Source organism: Colletotrichum graminicola (genome assembly GCF_000149035.1).
Source record: "Colletotrichum graminicola M1.001 genomic scaffold supercont1.43, whole genome shotgun sequence".
In the NCBI taxonomy this organism is placed as follows: domain Eukaryota; kingdom Fungi; phylum Ascomycota; class Sordariomycetes; order Glomerellales; family Glomerellaceae; genus Colletotrichum; species Colletotrichum graminicola.
This window is the reverse complement of record NW_007361047.1, coordinates 1-25,287: the sequence shown is the minus strand read 5'-3', so window position 1 is coordinate 25,287 and position 25,287 is coordinate 1. Positions and strand designations below refer to the sequence as shown.

The following is a 25,287-nucleotide window of genomic DNA, read 5'->3' as shown; positions in this document are numbered from 1 at the left end:
CGCTATAACATAACTAGGGTATAAATAGTATTATAGTCTGCTTAGATAACTTAGCTATAATTAGGAGACTTAATAAGGCACTAATAAAGTTATCTTAAGAGGCCTTTATTAACTTTATATACACTACTAATAACTATAGGGAGGTAGTATATACTTACTAGGTCCCTAGGTATATAGAGATCCCTAAGAACAAACTAGCTAATAAGTTAGTAAAGGAGGGCATAATAATAAGACTAGTAGTGTTAAATAGTAGAGATTATAATAGTTACTTAATTAATTATGTTATGTGTTATATATCTATAGTAAATTACTATAGAAATAAAGAAAACCCCCTATTTCTTAGTTAGGAAAATCCCTAGCTAATCCTAGTAATATTATTAGTAGACTTACCCTAAAAGTAGGGCTAATTTACTACCTATTCCCTAATAATTTGCTATAAGGTAACTATATATTTACTAGTTAATTTATATATAATTCTGCTATATTTAACACACCCCCTTAGCGCTAGTAACGCAGTTAATTACTATAGAGCCTACGCTAAATATCCTCTATATATAGCCTATTTATTTATTAATTATCTTTTAATATCTTATATGTTTTCCTTCTCTATCTAGTAGTAAAGCTTTACTTTATTATTAGCTAATTCTTACTATTAATTTACTTTAAGGCGCACGTGTTAGTTACTTATATTTAATTAAGCTATAAATATAGTAAGTAATAGCGCGCTAAGCGCCTTTATTAATTTATTAGCTATTAATTTAGTAGACTTCTTATATTTAATAGTAATCTAATCTGCTACTACTTCTTGTTATAGCTAGTAGTTATAAATATCTATATACTATAGCCTTATTTATAGTTAGATAAGCTCCTTAGTAATAAGCCTAATAGTCTAGGTATTATTATAGCTTATATAAATAGTTAGTAGCTATTTAGTAGCTACCTACTTATTAAGTAATAATTTAGTTCCTATTTATATTAATAGTTAAATACCTAGTGTAGTAATTAATCTACTAGTAAAAAGTACCTCCTTTATAGTAAATAATAAGGCTAGTAATTTAGCTTTAGTAGTTAATATTATTACTATATCTTATTTATTTACTTACTAGGAGATAAGCCCTTTAAATAGCTTTAGCGTATATACTTATAAGTTATAATAGTCTAGTAAGTTATTATTAAGTAAGGCGTCTAAAGTAACCTCTAATATATTATCTTTACTACCTAGTGTTACTTTATATTTAAGGTAAAAGTGCTGCGTTTAATAGAGATACCTAAGCACTTAATTTACTACCTTTTAGTAATCTAGAATTAGATTATAGTTAAAGTAGGTAAGCTAGCTAGCTATAAAGGTAACGTCTAGCTAAGTTATTACTACTATATAAAGGATTATTTCTACTTTCTTTTAATATTAGTTAACCTCTTATAATAAGGCTATATATTTACTAGGTAGTAGCTTAGCTCTTACTATAAGTAATAATTTATTATATTTCTTATTTATTAGTAGTAGTTTAGTTACTTTATTATAATATACTGCTTATAAGAGCTAGAGATAATAGTTACTTTAGTTATAAATTACCTTAAGGCTAAAGAACTATTATAATAGGCCTCTACCTTTAAGGTAGTATTATTACTAAAAAGCTACTATCTTATTACTTACTTACGCTTTATTTATATAGTAATAGGCTAATATATAGTTATTAATATAAAAGAAGAATATAATATAATCCTTCTTCTAATAGTAATTCTTACTAGGTACTTAGTAAAAGCCTTATATAGTAAGTCCTTCTTTAAAGTGCTTTTACTATAGCAGTAGTAATTACTAAAGCCTATAAAGTGCTTTTAGTAGCTAGAGGATCTAGCTAGAGATTTAGTAGCCTAGAGGTATCTCTATAAATACTACCTTATTAATAGTAACGTAAATAAACGTATTTACTATATTATATTAAAGTAATTCTAGATTAAAGTAAGTAGCTATTACTATAAGTATTTTAAATAATATACTTACTAATATAGCTATATAGGTATCTTATAGATCTTTTACTTATTAGTTACTATAGACTATAAGTCTTACTTTAAATTTAGTTAATTAACTATATTTATTAAGCTTATAGGTATATACCTAATAGCAGCTAAGGATTTAATACCTTTTAGCTACTACTTATAGTACTATTACTTAAGATTTTAATATTTTATACCTATATAGATACGCTATTTTAGCGTCTTTAAATTACTTTTTATATAGGTAGCCTTTTAACTATTTATAGATTAGTAGAAGGTGTAGTAACTTCTAATATATACTTATTAGCCTATAAGGTCTAGTAACGCCTTTATTATATACTAGTAATTTACTAGTAATATCTTTATAATTATTATACTTATTAGGCGTTATATAGTTAATTAAGTAGCCTTAGGCACGCTTTAGCTAAAGGTAGTAGTCTTTACTTATTAGTTAACTTTATAATATACTAGACTACGTTATTACCTATAAGCTACTTTACGTATAGTCTATAATTTTTTACTATAAAGTAAGCCTTATAAGGAAAGTAGCTTTAAATAAAGTCCTTAGCGTAATCTAACTACCTATATATATAGCAGGATAATACCCTTTTATAATACCTTTAAATAAGGTTACTACTAGCTAGAGATTACTTAATAAGCTAGCTATAGTTACTTAGGAATTTAACACCTTTTTATACTTAGTAACGTCTTATAAATTAATTACGTAGGGATAAAATAAGGTATAGGGGATTACTATCCTTATTATTTTAGAACTATTAGTTCTTAGTAAGTTACTAGCTTATAGGCTATTAGCTATTAATAAATTATTTAAACTATTATTAGCTTTAATTACCTTAAGTAAGTTACTAGCTTATAGGCTATAGGCTATTAATAAATTAATTAATAAGCTATTAGCTACTAATTTAGGTATTTACCTATTAATTATTTTACTATTAGTAAGTATTTAGCTATTAGCTATTAGATTAATTAATTTAGAACTATTAGTTCTTATTTTACTACCCCTTATATTAATATTTATAAAAGCTATAAAAAAGGCGCTTAGTAGTAATAGTAGTAGAGTAAGAAGAAGTGTAAATTTTACCTACTTATATAGATATTCTAGTGCGTTACCTAATTATAAAGCGCCTAGTAAAGTAATATTAGTATGTTCTATTACTTTATCTATTTCTTTATTAGCTTCTTTATATAATAAGGATTAATTACTAGCTATAATTAGCTTATTAGTTTATTATTAAATTACTATAAGATTAGCTTTATAAAGCTTATTAAGTAATCTATTTATTAATCTATTAAAGATTTATTTCTTATTAAATATTATGTTATATATAGTAAAGACCTTATTTTACACTAAATACTAGACGTAATATAAATTACTAGATATATATCTAATAAGGAATTTAATTTACATACAGGCAGTAAGCTTTTACTAGTAGTTTTATAATAGTTATACGTCTACTGTTAGTATGTACGCTTAGTAGCTATAGGCTTATAGATATAAAAGATCTAGCTTTACTATTAGTAAAAGCTTAGTATACTTATTAAGTATAAAATATAAGTAAAATAATTAATATAAGGATTTCTACCCCCTAGCTACTAATAGCGTTTAATTATAAAGGTATATAGCTATAGTTATAATTTTAGGCTATAGGACTTTAGGTAATTTTATATTAATCTATATATATTACACCTTAAGTTTAATAATTATAGTAATTTACTTAGTGCTACTATTTTAAGCCTAAGTATTTACTACTAATAGCTTAATAAAGATTCTATAATTAAAGAGCGTATCTATAAGTTACTTAAGGCGTAGGATTTCTTATTTAGTCTTAATAACTTTTAGTGTAATTAAATATTTAGTTTTTAGTATTATAAAGAAGCCCCTTATTATTAAGTTAATAGTATCTTAGTAGTAGCTATATAAGTAGAAATCCTATATAAGGCCTATTACCTAATCTAAGATTATTATTACTAAGCAGTATCCTATATAGCCTTATTTAAGATTATAAAAGTCTAGCGCTAGGTAATTACCTAGCGCTATATTTATAATAGATTTATAAGGCTAGTAGTAAATCTACTGCCTTATTTTACTAAGACTATATAAATTATAGTCTTGTATTATTATAGTATTAACTTAGGTTAGATATACTCTATAAGTAGTATTTATAATCCTTTATAAAGCCTTAGTACCTAGGTAGCTAAGACGCTTATACTATATTATTATATTACTATAAAGTAGTTATCTCTATGTTAACGTTATATATTTATTTCTTACTTATAAGGTTAGTAGTAAATTATTAGTAGAGTATATAGTAAAAGCGCCTTTACTTTCTTTACTAAAGCTATATTACTTATAATATTTAAGCACTTATTAGTTAGCTTATTCCTTAATATAGCCTATAAGGCTGTAATCTATATGCCTTAGGTAATTATTACCTAAGCTTATATCTTACTATATACCTTACTAGTGTAGCCTTATAAAGGAAATAAGTAATATAGTAAATACGCTATAATATATTACGTTATATATATAGAGCTTTATTAGTAAGCTATTAGCGCCTTTTAAAGTAATCTTTATAGTACTATATCCTTTAATTATAACTTAGGTAGTGCTAGCCTAAATATAGTTACTAATTAGGGCTACTACTAATATAATAAACTATAATATATAGTTAAATATATAGTTAGTAGTGCCTAAATTAAGTAAGGCTAAATTACCTAGCTTATAGCCTTATAAAGTAGTATAAAAGGCCACCTTTATATAGTATCTACTATATAGTTAATATAACTTAGCCTTAATTCTCTATACTTATTTAGTAAGGTTAGGATTACTTATAATATACTTATTAATCTATTACTAACGTTATATATTTACTTACTAATTATTAGGCCTTTATAACTTATTTATAAAGTAGTAAAGTTATAATAAATAGGCACTAAAGTATATAGAGCACTTTACCTTTTTACTTACACTTTATTAGTAGTAATACCTCTTGTTATTAAATTTACTATTCTTTACTACGCCTTTAGTATATATTAGGCTATTATTATTATTACCTTTAGTTAGGCTAAATACGCTATAGCCTACTTAGCTATAATATAGTAAGTTATTAGTAAGGGCTTTAACTCTCTTTAGTGCTATCTTATAAAAAGACTACTAGTTAAGATTATTTTAATTACTTATTATTTTACTTATTACTATATATAAATCTAGCTAGGAGCTAAGTAAACTATTTTATAAAGTAGTAGTAAGGTTATTAAACTAGATTAATAGCTATTAGTAGTTAGGTAAATTAACTTATACTAATTTACTATAGGCTGCGTTCTATTTATTAAGCTATATAGTAAGATCTTTTTTAGTAGTTAAGGCCTTTTACTAGGCTTTTACTAACACTTTACTATATTTATTATAGGCGTACTTTATATGCTTTTTTTTAGTTATTTTTACTACTACGCTAAGCTTATTAAGCTATTTAGCTAGTAATTTATTAGATTTATAATATCTTTCTTAAAGATCTATAGATATAGTAAATTTAACTATATTAGCTATATCTTTAACGTCTTTTTACTAAGTAGTATACTTATATACTTCCTTATAATAGTAGCTTATCTTACTATTTAAGTATATAAGATTATATAGGTTAAGATTATCTAGCGTTATTATATATTTAGTTTTATATATAAGCCTATTAGGTATAGTTATAATAGCCTTACTTCTTACTATATATAGCTATATAGTTACTTACTAAGATATCCTAGTAATTACTATAGCTATAGTAACCTCTTAGTAAGCAGTAAGCTTATCCTTAGTTAAGGCGTATAGATATTACGTTATAAGCAGCTTTATTAGTTTCTTTAGATATATCTTAAGGATTAATTAGTCTACTACTATAACCTCTAGGTTAATATACTCCTAGAGATTATAACGCTTTACTTTTACTTAGATAGCGTTAAGCTATATAAACTAATTACTACATAATTATAAGATAGTTACCTTATTATTATAGTTCTTATTAATTATTATAATAGTATTTAATTAGTAAATAGGCATATTAGTTATTATAGACATATATATTAGACTATTAATTATTAAATAGTAGGGATTATAATAGTTACTTAATTAATTATGTTATATGTTATATATTTATAGTAAATTACTATAGAAATAGGGAAAACCCCCTATTTCTTAGTTAGGAAAATCCCTAGCTAATCCTAGCGATATTATTAGTAGACTTACCCTAAAAGTAAGGCTAATTTACTACCTATTCCCTAACAATTTGCTATAGGGCAACTGTGTATTCGCTAGTTAATTTATATATAATTCCGCTACATTTAATAAGTAGACCTTAACTTAAGACCTTTAACTTATAGCTACGTTAGGCTCTAGCTAGGGGAGAAACGCTAATAAGCCTTTAGGGAGTAGTAGTTAGAGAACTACCTAGACAGATATAGACCCCTAGGGCTACAGGCTAGCCTACGCCTAATAGAGGAGCTTATAACGCTCCTAAAAGAACACCTATACTAGCTAATTATAGTAAGATTAAGGTATAGTAACTTTATAGAATACTATAAGAGATTTAGACATAAAAACACTAGTATAAAGTGTAGCTATAGTAAATAAAAGACTTTAGTACACCTAATATAGTATAAGAAGGTAAAAAAAAAAGCTTAACTACTATAAATAAATAGGGAGGAGTAGTTTATAAAGATAATAATAATAGAAGTAAAGTAGTTTATTAGCTATCTAAAGGAGAATAAGTTCTTTAAGAAGATCTACCTAAAGGCCTAATATATACTTATTATATTAACTAGTACTACTATTATAAAAGTAGTTCCTTAGACGTATAGTAGCTAGAGCTACTACTATAAGCCTTTATTAAGTAAACTACTACTATAATAGACTAGCTCTATAAATGGCTATAAAATATCTTAATCTTATACTTTCTACTAAGGTAGATATTAATATAGCTATAATAGCTATAATAATATTACCTAAGTATAGAACTATAAGAACTATAGGACCTATAGAGGATATAAAGGAGGTGCCCTTATCTACCTATAAATATATATTTACTATACTATAACCCTCCCTTCTTTTACTTTCTTTTTTCTACTACCTTCTTTTTTTTTTTTTTTTCTCCCCTCTTTTTTAATATACTATATAATACCTAGAAGCTTACTAAAAGATAATCTGCTTATACTATAAAGGTAGTATATATACCCTAAATTAACACTTAGGGATACCTAATAGAGATAAGGATATATAAGTAGCACTATATATAGAGGTATACAGACGCCCCCTAACTATAACGACAGAAGCAGTAAGGGGGAGACTAAGGCAGAGCTAGGACACTAAAGAGCCACAGGCACTTAACAGCAACAAGCAAGCAAGCACTGATTCCTAGGAGGATATAACAGAGTATATTTATACACTAGAAGTAGACCTGCCTAGGCGCCCTTTGCCCTAAATAGGGACAGTCCGGCGTTAAATACAACAACAACAACAACAACAACAATCAGAACTAGCACTTGTATTAATCGTTAAGTCATCCTCTCCAAAATCTTCATGGACATCTGAGAGGTCTGCTACGACCCGGACAATCAGTCTTGTAGCTCCATTGGTGACATATGAAATCGGGATCGTCTCAATCTCCACGACTTCTAGTGTGTCCTCGTTTCCTCCCGCAGCAATGCAGCGGTCCGCTGCAACAGCTTTGGCTTCCTCAATTTGCGCGTCCATCGTGGAGTTCTCTGTTGGTACAACGACCATATCAACCGAGCCACTTATTTTCCCGATCTGTCCCGTCAGCATCTCAAGATGATCATGGCTATGAGCAACCTACCGCGGCGCCAACAGCATTGGCCACTTCGAGATATTCTGGGCGAATGAGCTCTCCGACTCCCGCAATCTCATCGCTAATGATGATGCTCCCACCACCAACAAGAATTGCTCGCACATCGCCCGGCTTTGTCTTGACAAGATCGATAGCTTCCTCGACAGCCCTGTTAATCTCTGCAAGCCCAGAGGCCTTGGCATGTGACTGTACAAGTCTATCTGTCCGATCGTTGGATAAGATCAAATCTGTTGCCTATGTGCCCTGTTAGCTGGAGAGCGCAGTTTACGTTGTGGCCACCAACAGTAAGAGTCTCCCCTCCAAAATAAACTCCCTCCGATGTCAGGCGTGAGCCTACCGAATCTGGGCCGACTCGAGTTTGTTCGGAATCCGTTCTAACAGCGACCCGCCACCAACAGCAATGCTGTGTACATCAGGTATCGTCAAGTTTGTCCTGACACCCGCAATATTGACGAAAGCAGGAGATTGCCTGGGAAACCCGGTTTTTAACAAGCCGCAAATATCGGTTGTGGTCCTATTTATGTCAACAGACCATCTCAAATTTAGGATTAGTGACTCACCCTCCAATATCTATCACCAGGGTTTCTCTATCGTCTGTATGGGAAAGAGATCCCGCCAGTAGTGCAGCTCCTCTTGCACTATTTGTAGGACCAGATGAGAAGCATCGTACTGGGTGCTCAGCAGCTTCTGAGGCCTTGCTCAAAGTGCCATCATTGAGGGTGATGTGTAGGCTGCATTTGCCCAATTTCTGAGCAGCAATCTTGAAACCCGCGATGACATGGCGAGCAAAACGTCGAAGACTAGCGTTGAGAATGCTTGCATTCTCTCGTTCAAGAAATCCTAGCCTGCCGACCTTGTGAGAGCAGGAGACATCATATCCAGCACCAAGTTCCGAAACCAAAACAGAGGCAGCTTCTAACTCCTGCTCAGGATTTGACGGAGAGTATACACCAACCACAACCAAACTCTTGATCGACTGGGACTTGATAATTGCTGCTTGCTCTTTGAGTTGCTCATGTCGTAGCGTGCGTACGACTCTGCCATCAACTAATCCAATCAGTTGCCGGCCGCTCTGAATGGGCTGATATTTACCTTGATAGCCACCATCTACGTAGCCATAATGGCCTTCCATCAGGTCACAGAGACCGACTGGGAAGCCAACTAATGCGGCTGTTAGCAACTGCTGATAAGTAACTTGATTAATGCACATACCGAATGGAGGAGACCGCCGAGAATACGGTCCACATAGTCGAATCACAGCGACCTTGTCGAGTTTACTTTTGTTCTGCTCGAGAACTGCATTGACAAATTGCTACATTTGTAAGCTTAATCGAGAATCCGCGTTCCCTTACCTACTGTTGTCCCAATCTTGACCGATGAAACTTGACTCGGTGCCATTTCTCCCCTTCGGATAACCTCCCGAATAGCGTGCTCTACGCCCGCTTGAATGTCGGAGGTTGTAGGAGTCTTATACCAGGCAACGACCTGGTCGTTGCGAAGGATGACGGCCTATTAAGTTAGCGGTGATTTCCATGAAGTAGGCTCTCTTACGTCTGTGTTTGTTCCACCGACATCAATGCCGATGACATTTGAAGGGATTTTAGCTGGCATTGTCTATCTTCGATAGCAGGTCGCCGGTATTTGGCCAAGAAGCGCGAAAATCTCGTTAACCGAACGATAATTGATTACTGCGAGAAATTATTTTTGTACCCGGACACGTGCGCATAAGCTGGCCTTGGCCTGGCGTGTGAGACGATGCCGGTTCTAGCTAGAGTTCTCACTGATTTGTTCCTCGGCTAGATAGGAATGGGCATATGTCTGATTGGTTGAAAATGCAAAGATCTGCACTTCAGGTCCGACGCTCTAGGTGGAGAGATTTCCAACCAGGGTGAGTCCCGTTAGTCTATCGGCTAGATAGCGGTTGAGATCGGTTTTGGTAAAACGTGGCTTACCTCCTGATCACTGGCTTACTTGTCGAGTTTCTTATCGGGGTGACCGCCTCACTATTTGAGATTGTTGACAGGTACGGATACGCCACCCACGAAATGGGTTCTCGGCTTATCGTGATCAAGGGTCCACCATCTTAACCCTGCCAAGCTAGCATTCACTTCCATCGCTGCGTCAGATCAGGGTGCCGAGTCGCCGGTAGAAGTTCCTGACCTGAATCACTACGATGACCACAAGATGGGCCCAACTGTCACCAAGAAGGAACTGTACTCTTACTACACCTACTACGCGGGTAATAACGGCATAGGATCTTTTCAATAGTTAGCCATGACAGACTCCGGCTCCTCGACAACATGCTGACGTTCTAGTTCGAATCTCTTGTTCCAGAACCTCATCTACCAGGCCGGTTTCAACCCCAACGTGTTGCCGTTGGGCAGTTCCTCGTGCGACGTAGACCCGACCGCACCATGTCACATCTTCTGGGATGGAGGAACAAAACCGTAAACCTCCGTCGTCTTAATCGGTTCAGGTCTCACCTTTCTGTCCCAAGCCTTTGTGTTCATTGGAGTAGGAAGCTTAGCCGACTATGGCGATTGGAATCCATGGGTTGTGCGCATCTTTTCGGTTATATGCTGGGCCATTGAATTCGCATTTCTCGGGGTCAAGGAAGCTGATCAATGGAGAACCGCCATGGCTCTATACATCTTGAGTGGTAAGCCCTCCGACGTCTCCATCTCTTTCTCAAGTGAACCATGTTTTAGCAATCACTTTTTGGGCTTCCTACGTCTTCTTCAACGCCATCTTTCCCAAAGTCGCCCATGATCTACCCGAAGTCCATAAAGCGCACGAGGAGTTCCTGAACAGGACCATCAGCGAAGAGGAATACCAGCACCGATGTTCAATGGCACGAACAAAAGTCATGAACATGAGTGACGGCTGGAATAATTTCGGCTTCACAGCCTGCGGCGCACTGTCACTTGCCGCACTTGCAGGTATTGGAGCAAACGACTCCGTGGCTCAAAACAACTGGGGCTATTCAGTGTCTGTGGCCGTGTGCACTGGACTCTGGATCCTCCTCGCTATCCCGTGGTTTCTGTGGGAAAAGAAACGACCTGGGCCACCCCTACCTCCAGGAGAAAACTACTTGACCTTTGCCTTCAAGCAAACCTGGTTCGCAGCAAAGCAGGTGTGGACTTTGAAGCAGACTTTCTTCTATTTGATTGCATTCTTCTTGCTGGCCGACGGTATCGGCACAACTATCGTTCTCGTTGGCATTGCGCAGACACAAGTGGTCGCCTTCTCTGCAACGCAGAACACATATCTTATCATGGTTCAAGGAGGATCTTGCATTGTTGGAGTTTTCGGACCGTACTACGTCCAGCAACTCTCCAATCTCAGAACCAAGACCATGCTGCAGGCCGCTAATATTGGATGTGTTCTTGTTGTACTCTGGGGTATAATCGGAATCTGGACCACCAAGGTTGGCTATCACAACATCTGGGAGTTCTGGCTGTTCAACGCGCAGTTCGGTTTCACCATGGGCGCGCAATTCTCATACGGCCAGGCTTTCATGGCCGAACTGGTTCCTCGTGGAAGGGAATACATGTTCTTCAGCTTGCTAGGCATTGTTTCCAAGGGCTCTGCATGGATTGGGCCCATAGTTTCCAGCGCCATTGTCGACGTCAACAACAATGACTGGACCCCTTTCCCGTTTGTAGCTGCTCTGATTCTTGTACCTACGATTGGTATCTTCTTCATCAGCGAGATCAAGAGTCGAAAGGAATGCGCCGAGTACCTTGTCAGAGAAGCCACCACTTTGCGAAAGCTAGATAATGCAGTAGAGGTTGCCAAATCAATCTAGGGGGAAGCTCTGGTGAAAAGGAGGAATATTTAGATCCTTAATAATGTTAACTGCGATGACAAAAGTGAAACCACAGTTGTAACTGCTACAACAGCACTCAAGTACCGTTACGACATGAACTTTCTTCAAATACATTATCTAAACTGGCATAAGTTATAGCTTTGCAAAAGTTTTAACCAGCAATGGAATTGGACGGTGTCCCTATATAGATGGTCTTTCTAATCGCCGTAAAGATATGGTCAAGGTAGGTTCAAAGGCGGCTCTAGCGAAGCGATAGAGCCGAGCAGCCCCGAGCCATAAGCAACGCCACAAGGCTCGAACAACGCCATAGCCATTTTTAGACGCTTCTAGTTGATACCCATGTCGAAAGCCACTAGAGCAAGAAACGTTACATGACTCAATAGCTAAAACGTGGCCTTATATGGGACGCCTGGCATTTAACGGAAGGCCTTCGGCAAAGAGCATCGTCTGCTAGTTCCAACGTATCTGCACGGCCAGTGCAGCCGGAGATGGTATTATAAGAAGTATTTGACGTAAAAGACATAAATGGCACCTGGATCAGGCATTAAAGCCCCCGTTCCAAGAACGAGGACTGGTTAGCCACGATGCTTTTGCCACAGGAAACTCTAAACTAATAGGAATATAGGCTGTTTGACTTGCAGGAAAGCCAAGGTAAAATGCGACGAAGAGAAGCCAACTTGCAAGCCATGTCAAAGACTGAAAATTGGTTGCAACTGGAGTGAGGTGCCGCCGCGTGCCTTAAGCGTTGTCCGTCGACCACGAGAAAGCTGTCATAGATCAGCCATGATCCCATTCTCCGGACCACTTACATCGCCATAATTCATCGAGTTTCCCAATGCGGATCGAGCTTCTTTTCCCTACATCAATCACTTCATTACCGTTTGCTCTCGGTTCCTTGCTTATGCCAACGATTGGGAGGCTAATCCCTTCCAGCAAGTGCTTGTCCCTCTCGATTCTTCTTCTCCAGCTTTGCTTCACTCGATAATTGCCCTCGCTGCTGGCCGCATGGCCAGAGGTGAGCCGCGACACGGTATTTCTGCAGTCAGGCATTATTCAGCCGCACTTCGAGAACTGAATCTTGTCTTGTCAGACCCTAACCAACTAGGCTCAAAGTCTACGCTCGGTGCATGCCTTATGCTGTGCGTCTACGAGGTAGGTAAACACCGGGTGATGATCTAATCTCACTTACAAACGTACATACCTAGATATCCCATTCAGACAGAAGTCTTTGGTTAGAGCATCTCCAAGGGGCAGGGCATCTGATCATGCATCGAGGAGGTCCACGTGCATCAGACGTTCTATCCCGGCTTTTCTCGCTCCTGGACATATCGGGGTCATTATCATCTGGCAGAGCTCCATTGATCGCAGGGAATTACTGGCTTGAATCAAAAAACAGCACACATAATCAATTAAAATGGCCATATTACGACAATGGAGCAATTATGGTAGGGGCCTTTCAGGAATTAATGGTCTCTGTGGCATGCCTATCAAGTCTTTCGGCAGCGTCAATGACCCGATTCGGCAAGCAGAATCCACACATCATCTACGATAGAGCGATGGCTATTCGACAACAGTTGGGCAGGCGGTGGCATTCACAACCACCGGAGTTGCGAGATCAAATAATGACTGGCGAACCCTACCCCGCGAGAAGCCAATGGAAGAATCGGAATTACTAGAACAAGAGTCATTCTCGAGTCTACAATCCTGCAAGTCCGTATGTACCATCTACCTCCAACATATAATCAGCCCGATGGGTATTCAACTTCCAGGATCAGAAGTTGCTGTCGCTGGGGAAAGCATTCTAGCCATTGCCAGGAAGACACCAGAAGGCTACGGGTTGGAAATGGGCCTCCTTTGGGGGATGTTCATGGCCGGGGTTGCCATCTTTGACGATACTGAAGCCTTTACTTGTTGTACAACCCCGGTTCCCTGCAATGGTGAAGAAGGGCGATCGTTCCTTGCCGTCTACAACAGTGCAATCAGCTAGCCAAGCATTTCATCAACAGAAAGACACAACAAGTTCAGATAGACCTAGGCGAGGTAGTCTCTTCGTTCAAGCAGCTATGGCGTGCTACATCGCCGGATGCTGGGGAGGGTGACCCAAACGCGTGTCAAGGTTCTCTGCGAGAGCCACACGCATATGCTAGGGGCGGTATGATTTCAGCACAATTGGCTTTGATAAGGCCTAGCGTGCCCTGTATGTACCCTGGTCGGAATACTGACAGTGCTGAAAGGGCCAGCTTGCTTCGGGTCAACCCCTCCCAGCGTTCAGGGTCCTTGCGGCACCTCATCGGCTGCCACTTTCGTCTGTCATCTCCCTCCAAACAGCGTAATCATGCGACAAAACACAAACACAATGAATATGCCACGGGACATGATAGCAGAGGAGGCATGGAGAGAGAGCGGCTAGAAGCAGAAGCGCAAACCTTTGCGATGCGATGCCGAAAAAGGACGACAGCAGGATATCCAGGCGCAACGAAGATACCGTGAGCACGATTCATTCAGGCTATTGCTGTGTCGAGCAGCAAAAGAAAAGCGGTGAGATGTTGGGGAAAAGGGTCTAACAGACTGAGTCTAGAAGAGTAGCTTTACTCTTAATGAAAAATACTCATTTTATTCTTCATCTTTTGCAAGTGAATAGCTCCGCGGGCGATTGGGAAGTCTTGAGGCCCTCGCGGCAACAACACAACAGAAATCCCCCCCGACGGGGCAGGCACCATGGAGACAGAGTCCAGGCCAGTCCACAATGCTGCCCCGGATTTCTCCATGGTCACAATGACGACCCTAAACGAAAGATCGTCCACGCGGTGCAAAAGACGTTCAGGGCGCTCCAGCCGGACCTGTGACCCAGCCTCGAGCAGATCACCGTCGAGCACCCGTCGTACATCGACGCCTTGCCTTTCCGGCAGCTGCGGAACAACCCTATACTCCGCGAGGACAAGGTCGGCCCGCAAGAGTTCTTCTGTGGCGTCGTCCCCTGTCTCGTGTGCTGGGGCGGCGCTGGCTTGGGTAATTAAAAAGGATCGCGACGCCTCCACTGGCGATGCCTTCACCGGCACGCTCTAGGACAACCGCATCTGGGAGGCCAAGGTGTGGTTTGTGAGAAGTGAGAAAGTATTGGTCTATGCTGGGTGGCGAGGAGGGAGAAATGGTGCGGCAGAGCCAATGTTGGCGGGGCGTCAGAGGCGAGGAGGATTCGCTGGACATAGAAGCGATGGCATAACCTACCCATATTTCGGCCACAAGAATAAAGTTTTTGGTTCAGAACAATCAGGTTTCTGCTTCCTAGTAAAAGGCCTTATTTAATGGACCTAAATTGGACACCACCGACCGATGCCCCCCCTCATTCGACCTAAGAAGACAGAATACAGCAGAAAAGTTAACTTCGGGTCGAATAACTGTGCTATCTCAAGCCTCCAAGGCGGCATCAATAAGCTTCCACGTGTGGTCTGCAATCTTCCCCATCTGCTCCTCTGTACAAACTGGCTTATTCGGGAGCACCCTCCCCTTGTTATCAATATAATGCCAAAAACGCTCGTCTTCCTTGTTCACCGTCGGCGGTGCCGTGACTTTGTCGACGCCATCCATCAGGTACTCTGCGCATTTCGCAGGCGTGACGGTAATGAGCGGAGCAAGCAACTTGGCAGTAGCCCCCAAAACCCACGGCATCTCCCTCATGAGACCCTCCGTGTTGACGCCGCCGGGCCACGCGTGTACGAAATGTCGTCCGGTGGCGGCCTCAGCCTGCTTCTGCTGCTGCTGCCGGGCGGCATACCACTGGACCATGACGTCGTTCATCACCTGACAGTGGTTGGCGGCCGCGCCGAGGCTGAAGTGCGTCTTGAGATCCAGGTCGTCCCAGCGGACCTTGTCCATGTTCCCCGTCCAGCTGTCGTAGACGATAACGACCCTGGCGTCCTCCTTGAGCGCGGGCATCAGCTCGCGGATCAGGAGCTGCTTGCCGTAGTAGTGCAGCGCCATCTTGCGGTCAATGCCCTCGGGCGTCTCGGTCCTGCCGGCCATGGTCATGACGCCCTGTGTCATGATGAGGAGGTCTAGCTTGTTCTTTTCTTCGGCAGGCACCTGCTGCTGCTTGAAATTGTCGGTGAAGCCCTTGATCTCGCGCATCGACGTTGCTTCGATGGGCCGGAACTCCATGTTGGCGTGGGGCATGTTGTCAGGCTGGGTGCGGCCGCTTATGACGACGGACGAGGATGGCGAGGAGGCTGCAACGCGGCATGCCATGGCATAGCCAATGCCGCTTGTGCCGCCTATCACCAGTGCTCTTGTTGTCATGATTGTGTGATCCAACACTCTTCTAGGTACGTTGGGATGGAGTTGCGATGCTTTTCCAGGTGCAGCGGTGGTGTTGGCATGTGGTCAGACTTGGCCTGCAGCCTTGCTTCGTATTTACAGCGGAATGGCCTATTTTGTACACGCCGACCCTCCTAACATTTTGATTCGTCCTGACGTAGACTTCTTTTTCTGATCGCTCACATAGCGTCAGCTACTGCTAACTGACAATGCATAGTGAGCAGATGGTGCCAGGTGGCTGCGGAGTATTGCGCCTCCCTTTGTTCTGGCATGCCTAACGGGTCGTAACGTCGTGTTTTAGCGTGTCATTACTAATTAGTTGTAGAAGTGCTAAACATCCCCGACTTGTTATCTTACTAGGATTTCTTTCAAAGTACAGTGATATGTAATAAGTCTGGGCTCACCACACAATATGCCACCTTGAATAGGTGAACCTAGACTTATTACATATCACTGTATAATCACATACAACTACTCGACATATCATCCCAGGCTTATGGCCACCGTCACCTCAGCGCGTATATCCTCTCGCCTCTTCCGTGCCAACCTTAAACGCTCCTTCCACTCTCCTCCGTATTGGGGTATCCGTCTCCCGTCTCAGGGTTCCATCGAACCTGTTCCCCAGACCCAACTCCGCCCTGACGGAGAACATCTGCCCCCCCGGGACCAGACACCCAGAACTTTGTATCCCTTGGCAGTAGTGGTTTGTGGCAGCCCCAGCTGTCACCCTCCCAAATCGTAGTCTCAGCAATCAGGATCTCTTCCTGTAAGCTAAAAAGCCACTCATGAATAGCACACACAGCCTCACCAAGCGTAACACAAGGCTTCTTTTGTGCTTTAATAGGCAGTTGTGGAGCCTTAATCATAATTAAGTATGGCTGATCCTTGCACTCCTCGTCCTGGCAGTAAAAACTAGTGACGCCTGCAAGCTTAGCCTTATTAACCTCTTCCCAGTTAAAGTCATGCAGCTCTGTCATCTATCGCTAGCCTCAAGGAAGTCGTCAAAGAGACTAAGAGATACTGTAATGTGGGACAAGAGGGGCTAGGTAGCAGGCAGTGAGGCTATGTCGTGGTACGTCTTAGAACCGTCTGAATTCTCAAGCACAAATAGTTGCTGGTTCTTGAACCCCTCGCCTGGAGCTGTGCTATCGATGACGGCTATATCGGTGAGGGGTCCAAAGATTGGCCAGACTAGGAGCAGGGCTTTGGGGCAATCGAAAGCGGCAGACTGGACTTTGTTCTAGAAGTATTCAGACTGCTCGTCGGACCGAGGGAGCACTGTGAGGTTGGTGGTGTCGAGTGGCGAGTAGACGACGTTGAAATGGGCCTCTTCTGTGGAAGACATGGTACAAGCCTTGCCGACTGCGATGTTCTCAAAATAGGAACGGTTGAAAGGAAAGTTTTTCTCCAAAAAAGTGGAGGGGGGTTGGTTAAAAAAGGGCTAATGAGGCTGATGAGGTCAATAGTAAAGATGGGGAGGCGAGGGGCGGCAACTTTAGAGTACTTATATACCTTGTTATGCTCTATATAGTAGAACGCGTTGGTTGTATAGACTTGTTGAATTTTCTGCTGTGCCGCAGGTATGTCAGGTAGAGTGGAGATTTTTAGGGGTAGTTAGGTGGAAATATAATCCCAACATGCCGCATTGTCAGGGTCTTGTTCAAGGGTCTTTTGATGAGGTTCCGATCAGGGCTGGCAAAAAGCTCAAGGTTAGACATGCACTCGGACGAGAACAAATCCCAATTTCTAGCCAATGGAGTTTTTACTTCACCTGACATAGGCCCACCCAAAAACCGTCCGAACTTCCGCGGCGAAAGAACGGGTCAGCTGCAAACTGAACATAGCTTAGCTGGCCCGAAAGCCGTGATTCCATAGGTTAAACAAGTTGAGCCTGGCCTATGGGTCTACGATTTGATTCGAAAAGAGTAAAAGTCCATAACAGAGGCCCCGCCACATGGATCCAAGCCTAGTGTCAGGTTGCTTAGCGCCAACAACATTGCTTACTATAGTATGTGGTTGCTGAGGTGGTTGATTAATGGTTGGTTGGAACAAATCCGTGTCCAACGAAGTGAGACTGCTATAATTCAGAGATGTAATCCAGACCCAAAGGAGTTTCAAAAGCGGTACAATTTCCAACTTGTATAATAATTCTTTAATAATAATAAGGTAATTCTCTAGTAATTTCTAGATAATTATTAGCCCTTTATTAGAGAATTATTAGCCTATTATCTACCTTCTAGTTAGTAAATAGCTAGTATATTGTATAGCTATTAGCCTAACTAGGTAATAGTAAATTAGCTAAGTAATAGACATTTTGTTATATAATAACTAGGCTATTATATAGTGGTTTATTTCATTTATAAATTACCTAATAGTTTCTATAACTAGGGCTTCTAGTTCCCTTACCCTCTAGTAGATCCTTTAGCGCTATAGGGCTTACTAACTACTAAGGCATAGGGCCTTAGCTACTAAGGCACAGGGCACAGACCACTGACGCTATAGGGCACTTGCCACCAGCGCCATATTCTTATTCCTGTCTGTGCATCCCCCACGTGACCTATCTGGACTGTGACACCTTGCCTGGGAAAGCCTGCTGCGGTTTTGACGGTCATGCCGTCATGGGTAGGCCTTCTATAGAGTAGTCCGTGTTATATATATTGATGAACCGCGTGCTGCGGTTTAATAAGCCCGCAAAATAGTATTGCTAAACTTGATGTCTTGCTTGGCCCATGCCGCGAGGCGCGCTCCGAGTTCCTCAGCCTTTGTCAGGTTTACAAGCGCGGGTTGCGCGGAGGTAGTACACGTGAGCTTCGGTGTCGAGTCCAGTTGTCCCGGCGTTGCAATCGGTGTTACTGAAGCCCTCGCAAACCTTGATCTCGTCGAGGCTGTAGTTAATTGTCGTGGCGTTGCCGGTAGACAGCCAATACTCAGGGCTTGTGTGGCGGTAGCCAAATAGGAGAGGGGGCTGACGGGGGATGGGATCATCAACGTGAGTAAGGCGGTACTCGGCGCCAGACTGTGCGGTAACAAAGGTAGCAAAGGCCTCATTGCCGACGCGAGGGGAGCCAAAGGTGTAAATGTCAAGGGGGTAACCGTGAAGACGGAGGTAGGCGCCAGCAATAGTAATAACAGCGCCGCCAAGGGAGTGGCCAACCGCGACGACGGTATAGCTAGGGTTGGCAGTCTTGGTTGCGTTGACAGCATCCAAGATTTCCCCCTTGACCTCTTTCCAGGCAGTAAGGAAGCCAGCGTGAGCTTTGCAGTCTTCCACCAAGTCACAGTCCTCAAAGACAAAAACGAAATCGGTGATCCAGTTACGGACATTGATAGAGCCAAGGATGACTACGATAATTAACTGTCTCACGGGGTCTAAGGCAACAAGGCCTTCTATGCCAGTGGTATAGCCACTAAGTCTGTGTTAGCTCTAGGCTAGGAATCAGTAGCTAATACACACAAGGTACTTACGAGAAGGTAGTAACGATCTTTGCGTCGTTGGCTTGGAGATCGGGACAGGCGTCTGCACTACAGGTGATAGGGGCACCGGGCTCACTATTGCAAGAGGTTGCTGCTACCACCTGGACGTAGTACTCAAAGTTGGCCAGATCACCCGCAGTCACGGCCACGGCTATTGATATGCAAAGTCAGCTGTTGCTCCTAGGACTCTGAACGGTGCTCTTACCTCTCTCATCGAGGGCAGCTGCCGGGGCTCTAGCATCCCTAAGGGGAGTCGCCAAGACTGCGGCAGACAGCAGAGCAAAAAGAGACAGCTTGGCCAGCATGATAACGGGCGTGTGGACTAAGTCAAGACCGGAACACGAGGACTCGGTCGTGAGGCACAAGAAACAGAGCAGTAGTCAGTACAAATTTCGTGGCGCGGTGGCCACGACATAGTATATACATGGGCAGAGGCGGGGACGGAGTCATGGAGTGAGTGCAGTGGGCCGGCGCCGACTCGTGGTCCTTGACGGATTGCAGGACCTGCAGTGGTATCCCACTTTGACTCTAGTCGCCTCGGAGCTTTCCTGGGGGAGATTGGGGTCCCGCAGCAGCCTAGCCTTTAGATTGGAGGTGGGCTCGCTGGGACAAGACTCTGACCCCCAAGACCTTGTTTTATCTAGCCGCTTATTCAATATCCTGGAGCCATCTCGCCGCGCCTCTGGAACGGATAATTCCATCTGCAAGGGCGTGGCCAAAAACAAACAAGGCGCGTGACGGAATGAACGGTACTCCAATATTCAACATAAAAGAGGAACAACGGGCCTTGCATCAGACTTTGCATCGATATTAATCCATCAACCCTGAAGTTTTCGTCGTCTTGCTTGGCCGTGCGGCATGGTCAGAGCTTAGCACACGGCTTAGCCGTGAGTCTGGGCTGTGGGGAACCACTTACCTAGTTTGTACAGATAGGCGCCACGTGAGCCAAGCCCATCAGTCGCGAGCCTTGTCCCTTGTTGAAGTTGGCTACTATGACACGATCTAACCGGTCAATTGGCGAGCCCTATGCTTGTTGTGAAGCCTACTGCGACCTTGCGTCTGTGTCCTTAAGGAGTAAAGTAGTTGTTTTTTCTAGAAAGTAATTTACAACTTGCTCAGGGGGCTTAGTCAGGATTCTCATGCGCTAAATCCTCCCTCCTCACAGAGGGGCAGAAAAAGGGGGATTGTAGCAAAAACACGGGGGTCACACCTACATTACAAATAGTATTACTTTTAGGTATAATATATAGTATGGCTAGCTACTTATTTTCTAAAGTACTACCTATAGTAACTAAATATATTAATAGTAGTAGTATTAATTAACAGCCTTAAATAAGGGGTTTATAATAGTACTTTAAACTTTTTATTCTTATAATAAATATAAACTTATACTTTAAATATAATTAGGCTACTATAAGATATATTATTTACTTTATATTACTACTGCCTTCTTTTTTATAATAATAAGAAAGTAACTAGAGGGTTTAGTACTTACCTAGTCCTTTACTAAGCTTAAATATTATATATAATATAATAGTGTATTAATATATATCATAATTTAGTTACTTATAGTAGTAGCTCTATTAATAGAAACAAGAATAATATATCTTTATTAATATTATTACTATTAACACTAAATATACTAATATATTTATTACTACTTTAAACTTTTTAGAGGTAATAAGGGGCAATATAAAGATAAGAGATAAGATATAAGATAAGATAGTAGATAGGAGATAAGGAATATAGTTATGAAATAATATATTATATTTCTTGCTTATAGAACTAAGACTAACTGTCTAGATAAAGGGAGAAAAGGGGATTATTTATACTTATTTTCCTAAGGCTATCTTAGATTTCTAGAGATTTCTTCTAGATTCTAGGTTATTAACTAGGTTTATTTCTTAGGTTATTATCTAGTTAGGTTATTATTATAAAACACCTTGCTTATATAGTTTTACTTAGTGTGTTTTATTCTTAAAGTAACTCCTTAGGAGAATAGTGCTTTTCTTAGAAGTACTATTCTTTATATAGTGATATTCTTATCTTTTATAATATATAGTAGAGTTTAGAGTAGTTATATAGTTATAGAGTGTATATAGTGTATATAGTATTATTAATACTGTAATATATATTATACTTATATTTAATTCTACTTTATTATTTATAGGTTTTATATAAGGTATTAAAGCTTAATACCTAATAAAACTGTTTTTTATTTTCTTTAAGGTTATTATTAATATTAGTAAGTATATTTAGATTTAAATCTAGCTTTAGTACTACTACTATAGTATTAGCTAATACTTAGTTAATATTATACTAACTAAGGGGCCTTATTAAATATTTAAATTACTTTAGTATATATAGTAGATATAGAGTTAAGTTAATATAAATAGTGAAATTCTTAGACTTTATGTTATACTAGTAATAATTTAAGGTATTAAATAAGATATAGTTATTAACTTCTCTTATAAAGACTAACTAGTATTAGAAGATTAGTTATCTCTTTTTACTATCTACTAGTTAATATTTTATTATATAATATTATAAGTAGACTTTCTTTTTCTTTATTTTAAGCAGCCTTCTTTAAAAAGTCCCTCTACTTCTACATCTCTACTTATATAGTCTTAGCAATTTATTTATTATATGTCTCTTATATATTTATAATAGTAATACTTAATATAAGTAAATATAATAGCTTTAATACTTAGTAGGCTTACTTCTTTCACTATAATATAGCTAACGTCTTATAATAGTCTTTAATATACTACTACCTAGAATTATCGCTATAAGACCTCTTTATAATTACCTTCTTTACTATCTTATATCTCTTTTTTAAATATAGGCTTTATTTACTATATTTTTATTCTTAATATAGTATATAATAAGTATTACTTTTTTTAAATCTATTATTATATAGTAAAAGATATATAATATAGAAAAGTATTTTTAGCTTAGTTTATTATATCTTCTTTACTTACTAAGCTAATACTATATTATTATAAATAGGCTATATACCTAACTTCTTAAACCTATTTATAGTACTCTTTACTATAAAGGCTATTATTATAGTATTAACTATTACCTAGATATTAGCAGTATAGATTAATACTAAAATAGCTAGAATAACTATAGATAATTTACTATAGATCTACTAGATCTATAGAGATATTACGTATTGAATTCGCTATATTATCTTATAATAGTTTACCTCTTTACATATAATTTAGAACTAGTATTTACCTTTATTGTTTGTTACTACCTATAAATACCTATAGCTAACTATATTACTACCTTAGTAATAACTAATACTAGTTAGTCGTTAACTTTATAGTAAGTACTACTATAAGATACTATAGATTAGTAAGGTAATATAAAAAGGGGTAATTGTTTATTATTAACTATTTATAAAGGCCGAAAGTATCTTTTTATATTTAATAGTAATTTAACTTACTACTACTTCTTAGTATAGCTAGTAGTTATAAATACTTATATACTATAGCCTTATTTATAGTTATAAAAGCTCCTTAGTAACAAGCCTAATAGTCTAGGTATTATTATAGCTAATATAAATAGTTAGTAGCTATTTAGTAGCTACCTACTTATTAAGTAATAATTTATTTCTTAGTTAAGTTAAAAGTTAAATACCTAGTGTAGTAGTTAATCTATAAGTAAAAAGTATCTCTTTTATAGTAAATAATAGTATTAGTAATTTAGCCTTCGTAGTTAATATTATTACTATATCTTACTTATTAGCTTATTAAAAAATAAGTCTTCTAAATAGCTTTAGTATATATACTTATAAGCTATAATAGTTTAGTAAGCTATTAGTAAATAAGGTATTTAAGATAACCTTTAATATATTATTTTTACTACCTAGTGTTACTTTATATTTAAGGTAAAGATATTATATTTAATAAAGATATCTAAGTATATAATTTATAGCCTTTTAATAATATAGATTTAGATTATAGTTAAAGTAAGTAAGCTAGCTAGCTATAAAGGTAATATCTAGCTAGTTTATTATTATTATATAAAGGATTATCTTTACTTTCTTTTAGTATTAGTTAACTTCTTATAATATAGCTATATATTTACTAAGTAGTAACTTAGGCTTTATTATAAGTAATAATCTATTATATTATTTATTTATTAGTAACAGTTTAGTTACTTTATTATAATATAGTACTTATAAGAGCTAAAAATAGTAGTTACCTTAGTTATAAATTACCTTAAAGCTAAAGAACTATTATAAAAGACCTTTTTTTTAAGGTAGTATTATTACTAAAGAGCTACTATCTTATTACTTATTTATATTTTATTTATATAGTAATAAGCTAATATATAGTTATTAATATAAAAGAAGAATATAACATAAACTTTCTTTTAATAGTAATTCTTACTAAAGACTTAGTAAAAGCCTTATATAGTAAGTCTTCTTTTAATATACTTTTACTATAGTAAAAGTAATTACTAAAGCCTATATAGTACTTTTAGTATCTAGAGGATTTAGTTAGTAGTTTAGTAGCCTAAAGGTATTTTTATAAATACTACTTTATTAATAAGAATTAATATATAGGCGCTATAAATTAATATATAGGCGCTACCCTTATATAAGCACCACTATACAGAGGAGCCTGTCAATAGTCTATGCAGGAAATGCCAAGACCACCCCATGTCAAGTGGCAAGGGTAATTGCAGGGGTGCCCACCAAAAGTGATTGTGGCCAACATTTCTTGCCCCAAGAGTGTCCCAAAGAGCGACAAAGTTAAGCTAGATTTAAGGCTTTTAATAGCTTTTATTTGCTATATTTTACCTCTAACCGGTATCTGCTAGCTTGCTGGCCCTCCTTATACTTATTACCACTATCAAGGGTAATAATAGCCTTAATATAGGCTAGTATCTGTTTAATCTAAGCCTGGATTTTCTCCTAAGGTAATACTTACTAGCACTCCTGCTATGCCTTTATAGCAGCAGCCTAGTTAACTAGTGCCCCCTTCCTTATTATAAATTATTTTATTTATAGCTAGTAAGGTTTAATAGGGTTAAGGTTAAGGCTATTACTATAGTAAAGTATCTTTTAAATATTATAAGTAGCGTATATATAGTAGATATAGTAGTAGTTATAAGAAGGTGCTTTATCCTCTTAAATAATAGTACTAGGCAGGCACTTATTAGTAATAAATAGGAAGAGCTTAGGTAAAAGGATCTCCTTTTAGTAATAGTACTAGTTAATTCCTCTTTTACCCTTATAGGTTAACTTACTAGTATAAGCGTTCTAGTAAAAAGTTAGTTTACAGCTAGGGATCTATTAGAGCTAAAGCTAGGCTATCTTATTCTCTAGCTCCTATTTAGTACGCTTAATAGGCTTAAGCTCCTTATTTAACGCCTTAACCTTAGTAGTAATAGCTTATTATATTACAGCAGACTTAGGTAACTAGTAGTAGTAAGGGCCTTTCTTATCTATATAAATACTACTACTGCCTACTATCTATCTATTAGGTAAGGTAATATAGCTTATAACTTATTAGCTTATAATAGATAATAAGGAGTTATATAAGTAGATAGCTACTCTAGCTTAGTATTTAGAGGATACAAACTTAGTAAGAAATCTTTAGTAGTAATAATAAACAACTCTCGTCCGTGGGGGACCAGGCGCCGCGCCGAGGGCCTGTGACAGAATCACTCTCGCGATATTGCCTGACCGCGGTGGTAGATTAACCTGATCACGCCAGGCAATTTGCGGATCTTGCACTCAACCGGGGACTCCGAAACTGCGACCGGCTCGTCTATGTCGAATCG

At 38.4% G+C, this 25,287-nt stretch overlaps 5 protein-coding genes across 5 annotated transcripts; 2 read left to right on the top strand and 3 right to left on the bottom strand.

Annotated features, from left to right (window-relative positions):
- Window positions 1–7,784: 7,784 nt before the first annotated feature.
- Window positions 7,785–9,266, bottom strand: GLRG_08858 (hydantoinase/oxoprolinase; the record flags this gene model as incomplete). The annotated part of the gene is made up of 7 exons (XM_008099543.1): window positions 7,785–7,796; window positions 7,857–8,102; window positions 8,265–8,382; window positions 8,429–8,915; window positions 8,961–9,029; window positions 9,081–9,180; window positions 9,225–9,266. 7 exons carry the CDS (start codon window positions 9,264–9,266, stop codon window positions 7,785–7,787), a joined length of 1,074 nt encoding a protein of 357 aa, XP_008097734.1.
- Window positions 9,267–10,052: 786 nt separating this feature from the next.
- Window positions 10,053–11,676, top strand: GLRG_08857 (uncharacterized protein; the record flags this gene model as incomplete). The annotated part of the gene is made up of 4 exons (XM_008099542.1): window positions 10,053–10,135; window positions 10,184–10,251; window positions 10,345–10,527; window positions 10,577–11,676. The coding sequence occupies 4 exons, from the start codon at window positions 10,053–10,055 to the stop codon at window positions 11,674–11,676; spliced, it is 1,434 nt and encodes a 477-aa protein (XP_008097733.1).
- Window positions 11,677–14,415: 2,739 nt separating this feature from the next.
- GLRG_08856 (uncharacterized protein) lies at window positions 14,416–14,763 on the top strand (the record flags this gene model as incomplete). Its single annotated transcript, XM_008099541.1, has 1 exon — window positions 14,416–14,763. The coding sequence occupies one exon, from the start codon at window positions 14,416–14,418 to the stop codon at window positions 14,761–14,763; it is 348 nt and encodes a 115-aa protein (XP_008097732.1).
- Window positions 14,764–15,105: 342 nt separating this feature from the next.
- GLRG_08855 (uncharacterized protein) lies at window positions 15,106–15,993 on the bottom strand (the record flags this gene model as incomplete). Its single annotated transcript, XM_008099540.1, has 1 exon — window positions 15,106–15,993. The coding sequence occupies one exon, from the start codon at window positions 15,991–15,993 to the stop codon at window positions 15,106–15,108; it is 888 nt and encodes a 295-aa protein (XP_008097731.1).
- Window positions 15,994–18,766: 2,773 nt separating this feature from the next.
- Window positions 18,767–19,790, bottom strand: GLRG_08854 (lipase; the record flags this gene model as incomplete). The annotated part of the gene is made up of 3 exons (XM_008099539.1): window positions 18,767–19,418; window positions 19,477–19,636; window positions 19,691–19,790. The coding sequence occupies 3 exons, from the start codon at window positions 19,788–19,790 to the stop codon at window positions 18,767–18,769; spliced, it is 912 nt and encodes a 303-aa protein (XP_008097730.1).
- Window positions 19,791–25,287: the final 5,497 nt, after the last annotated feature.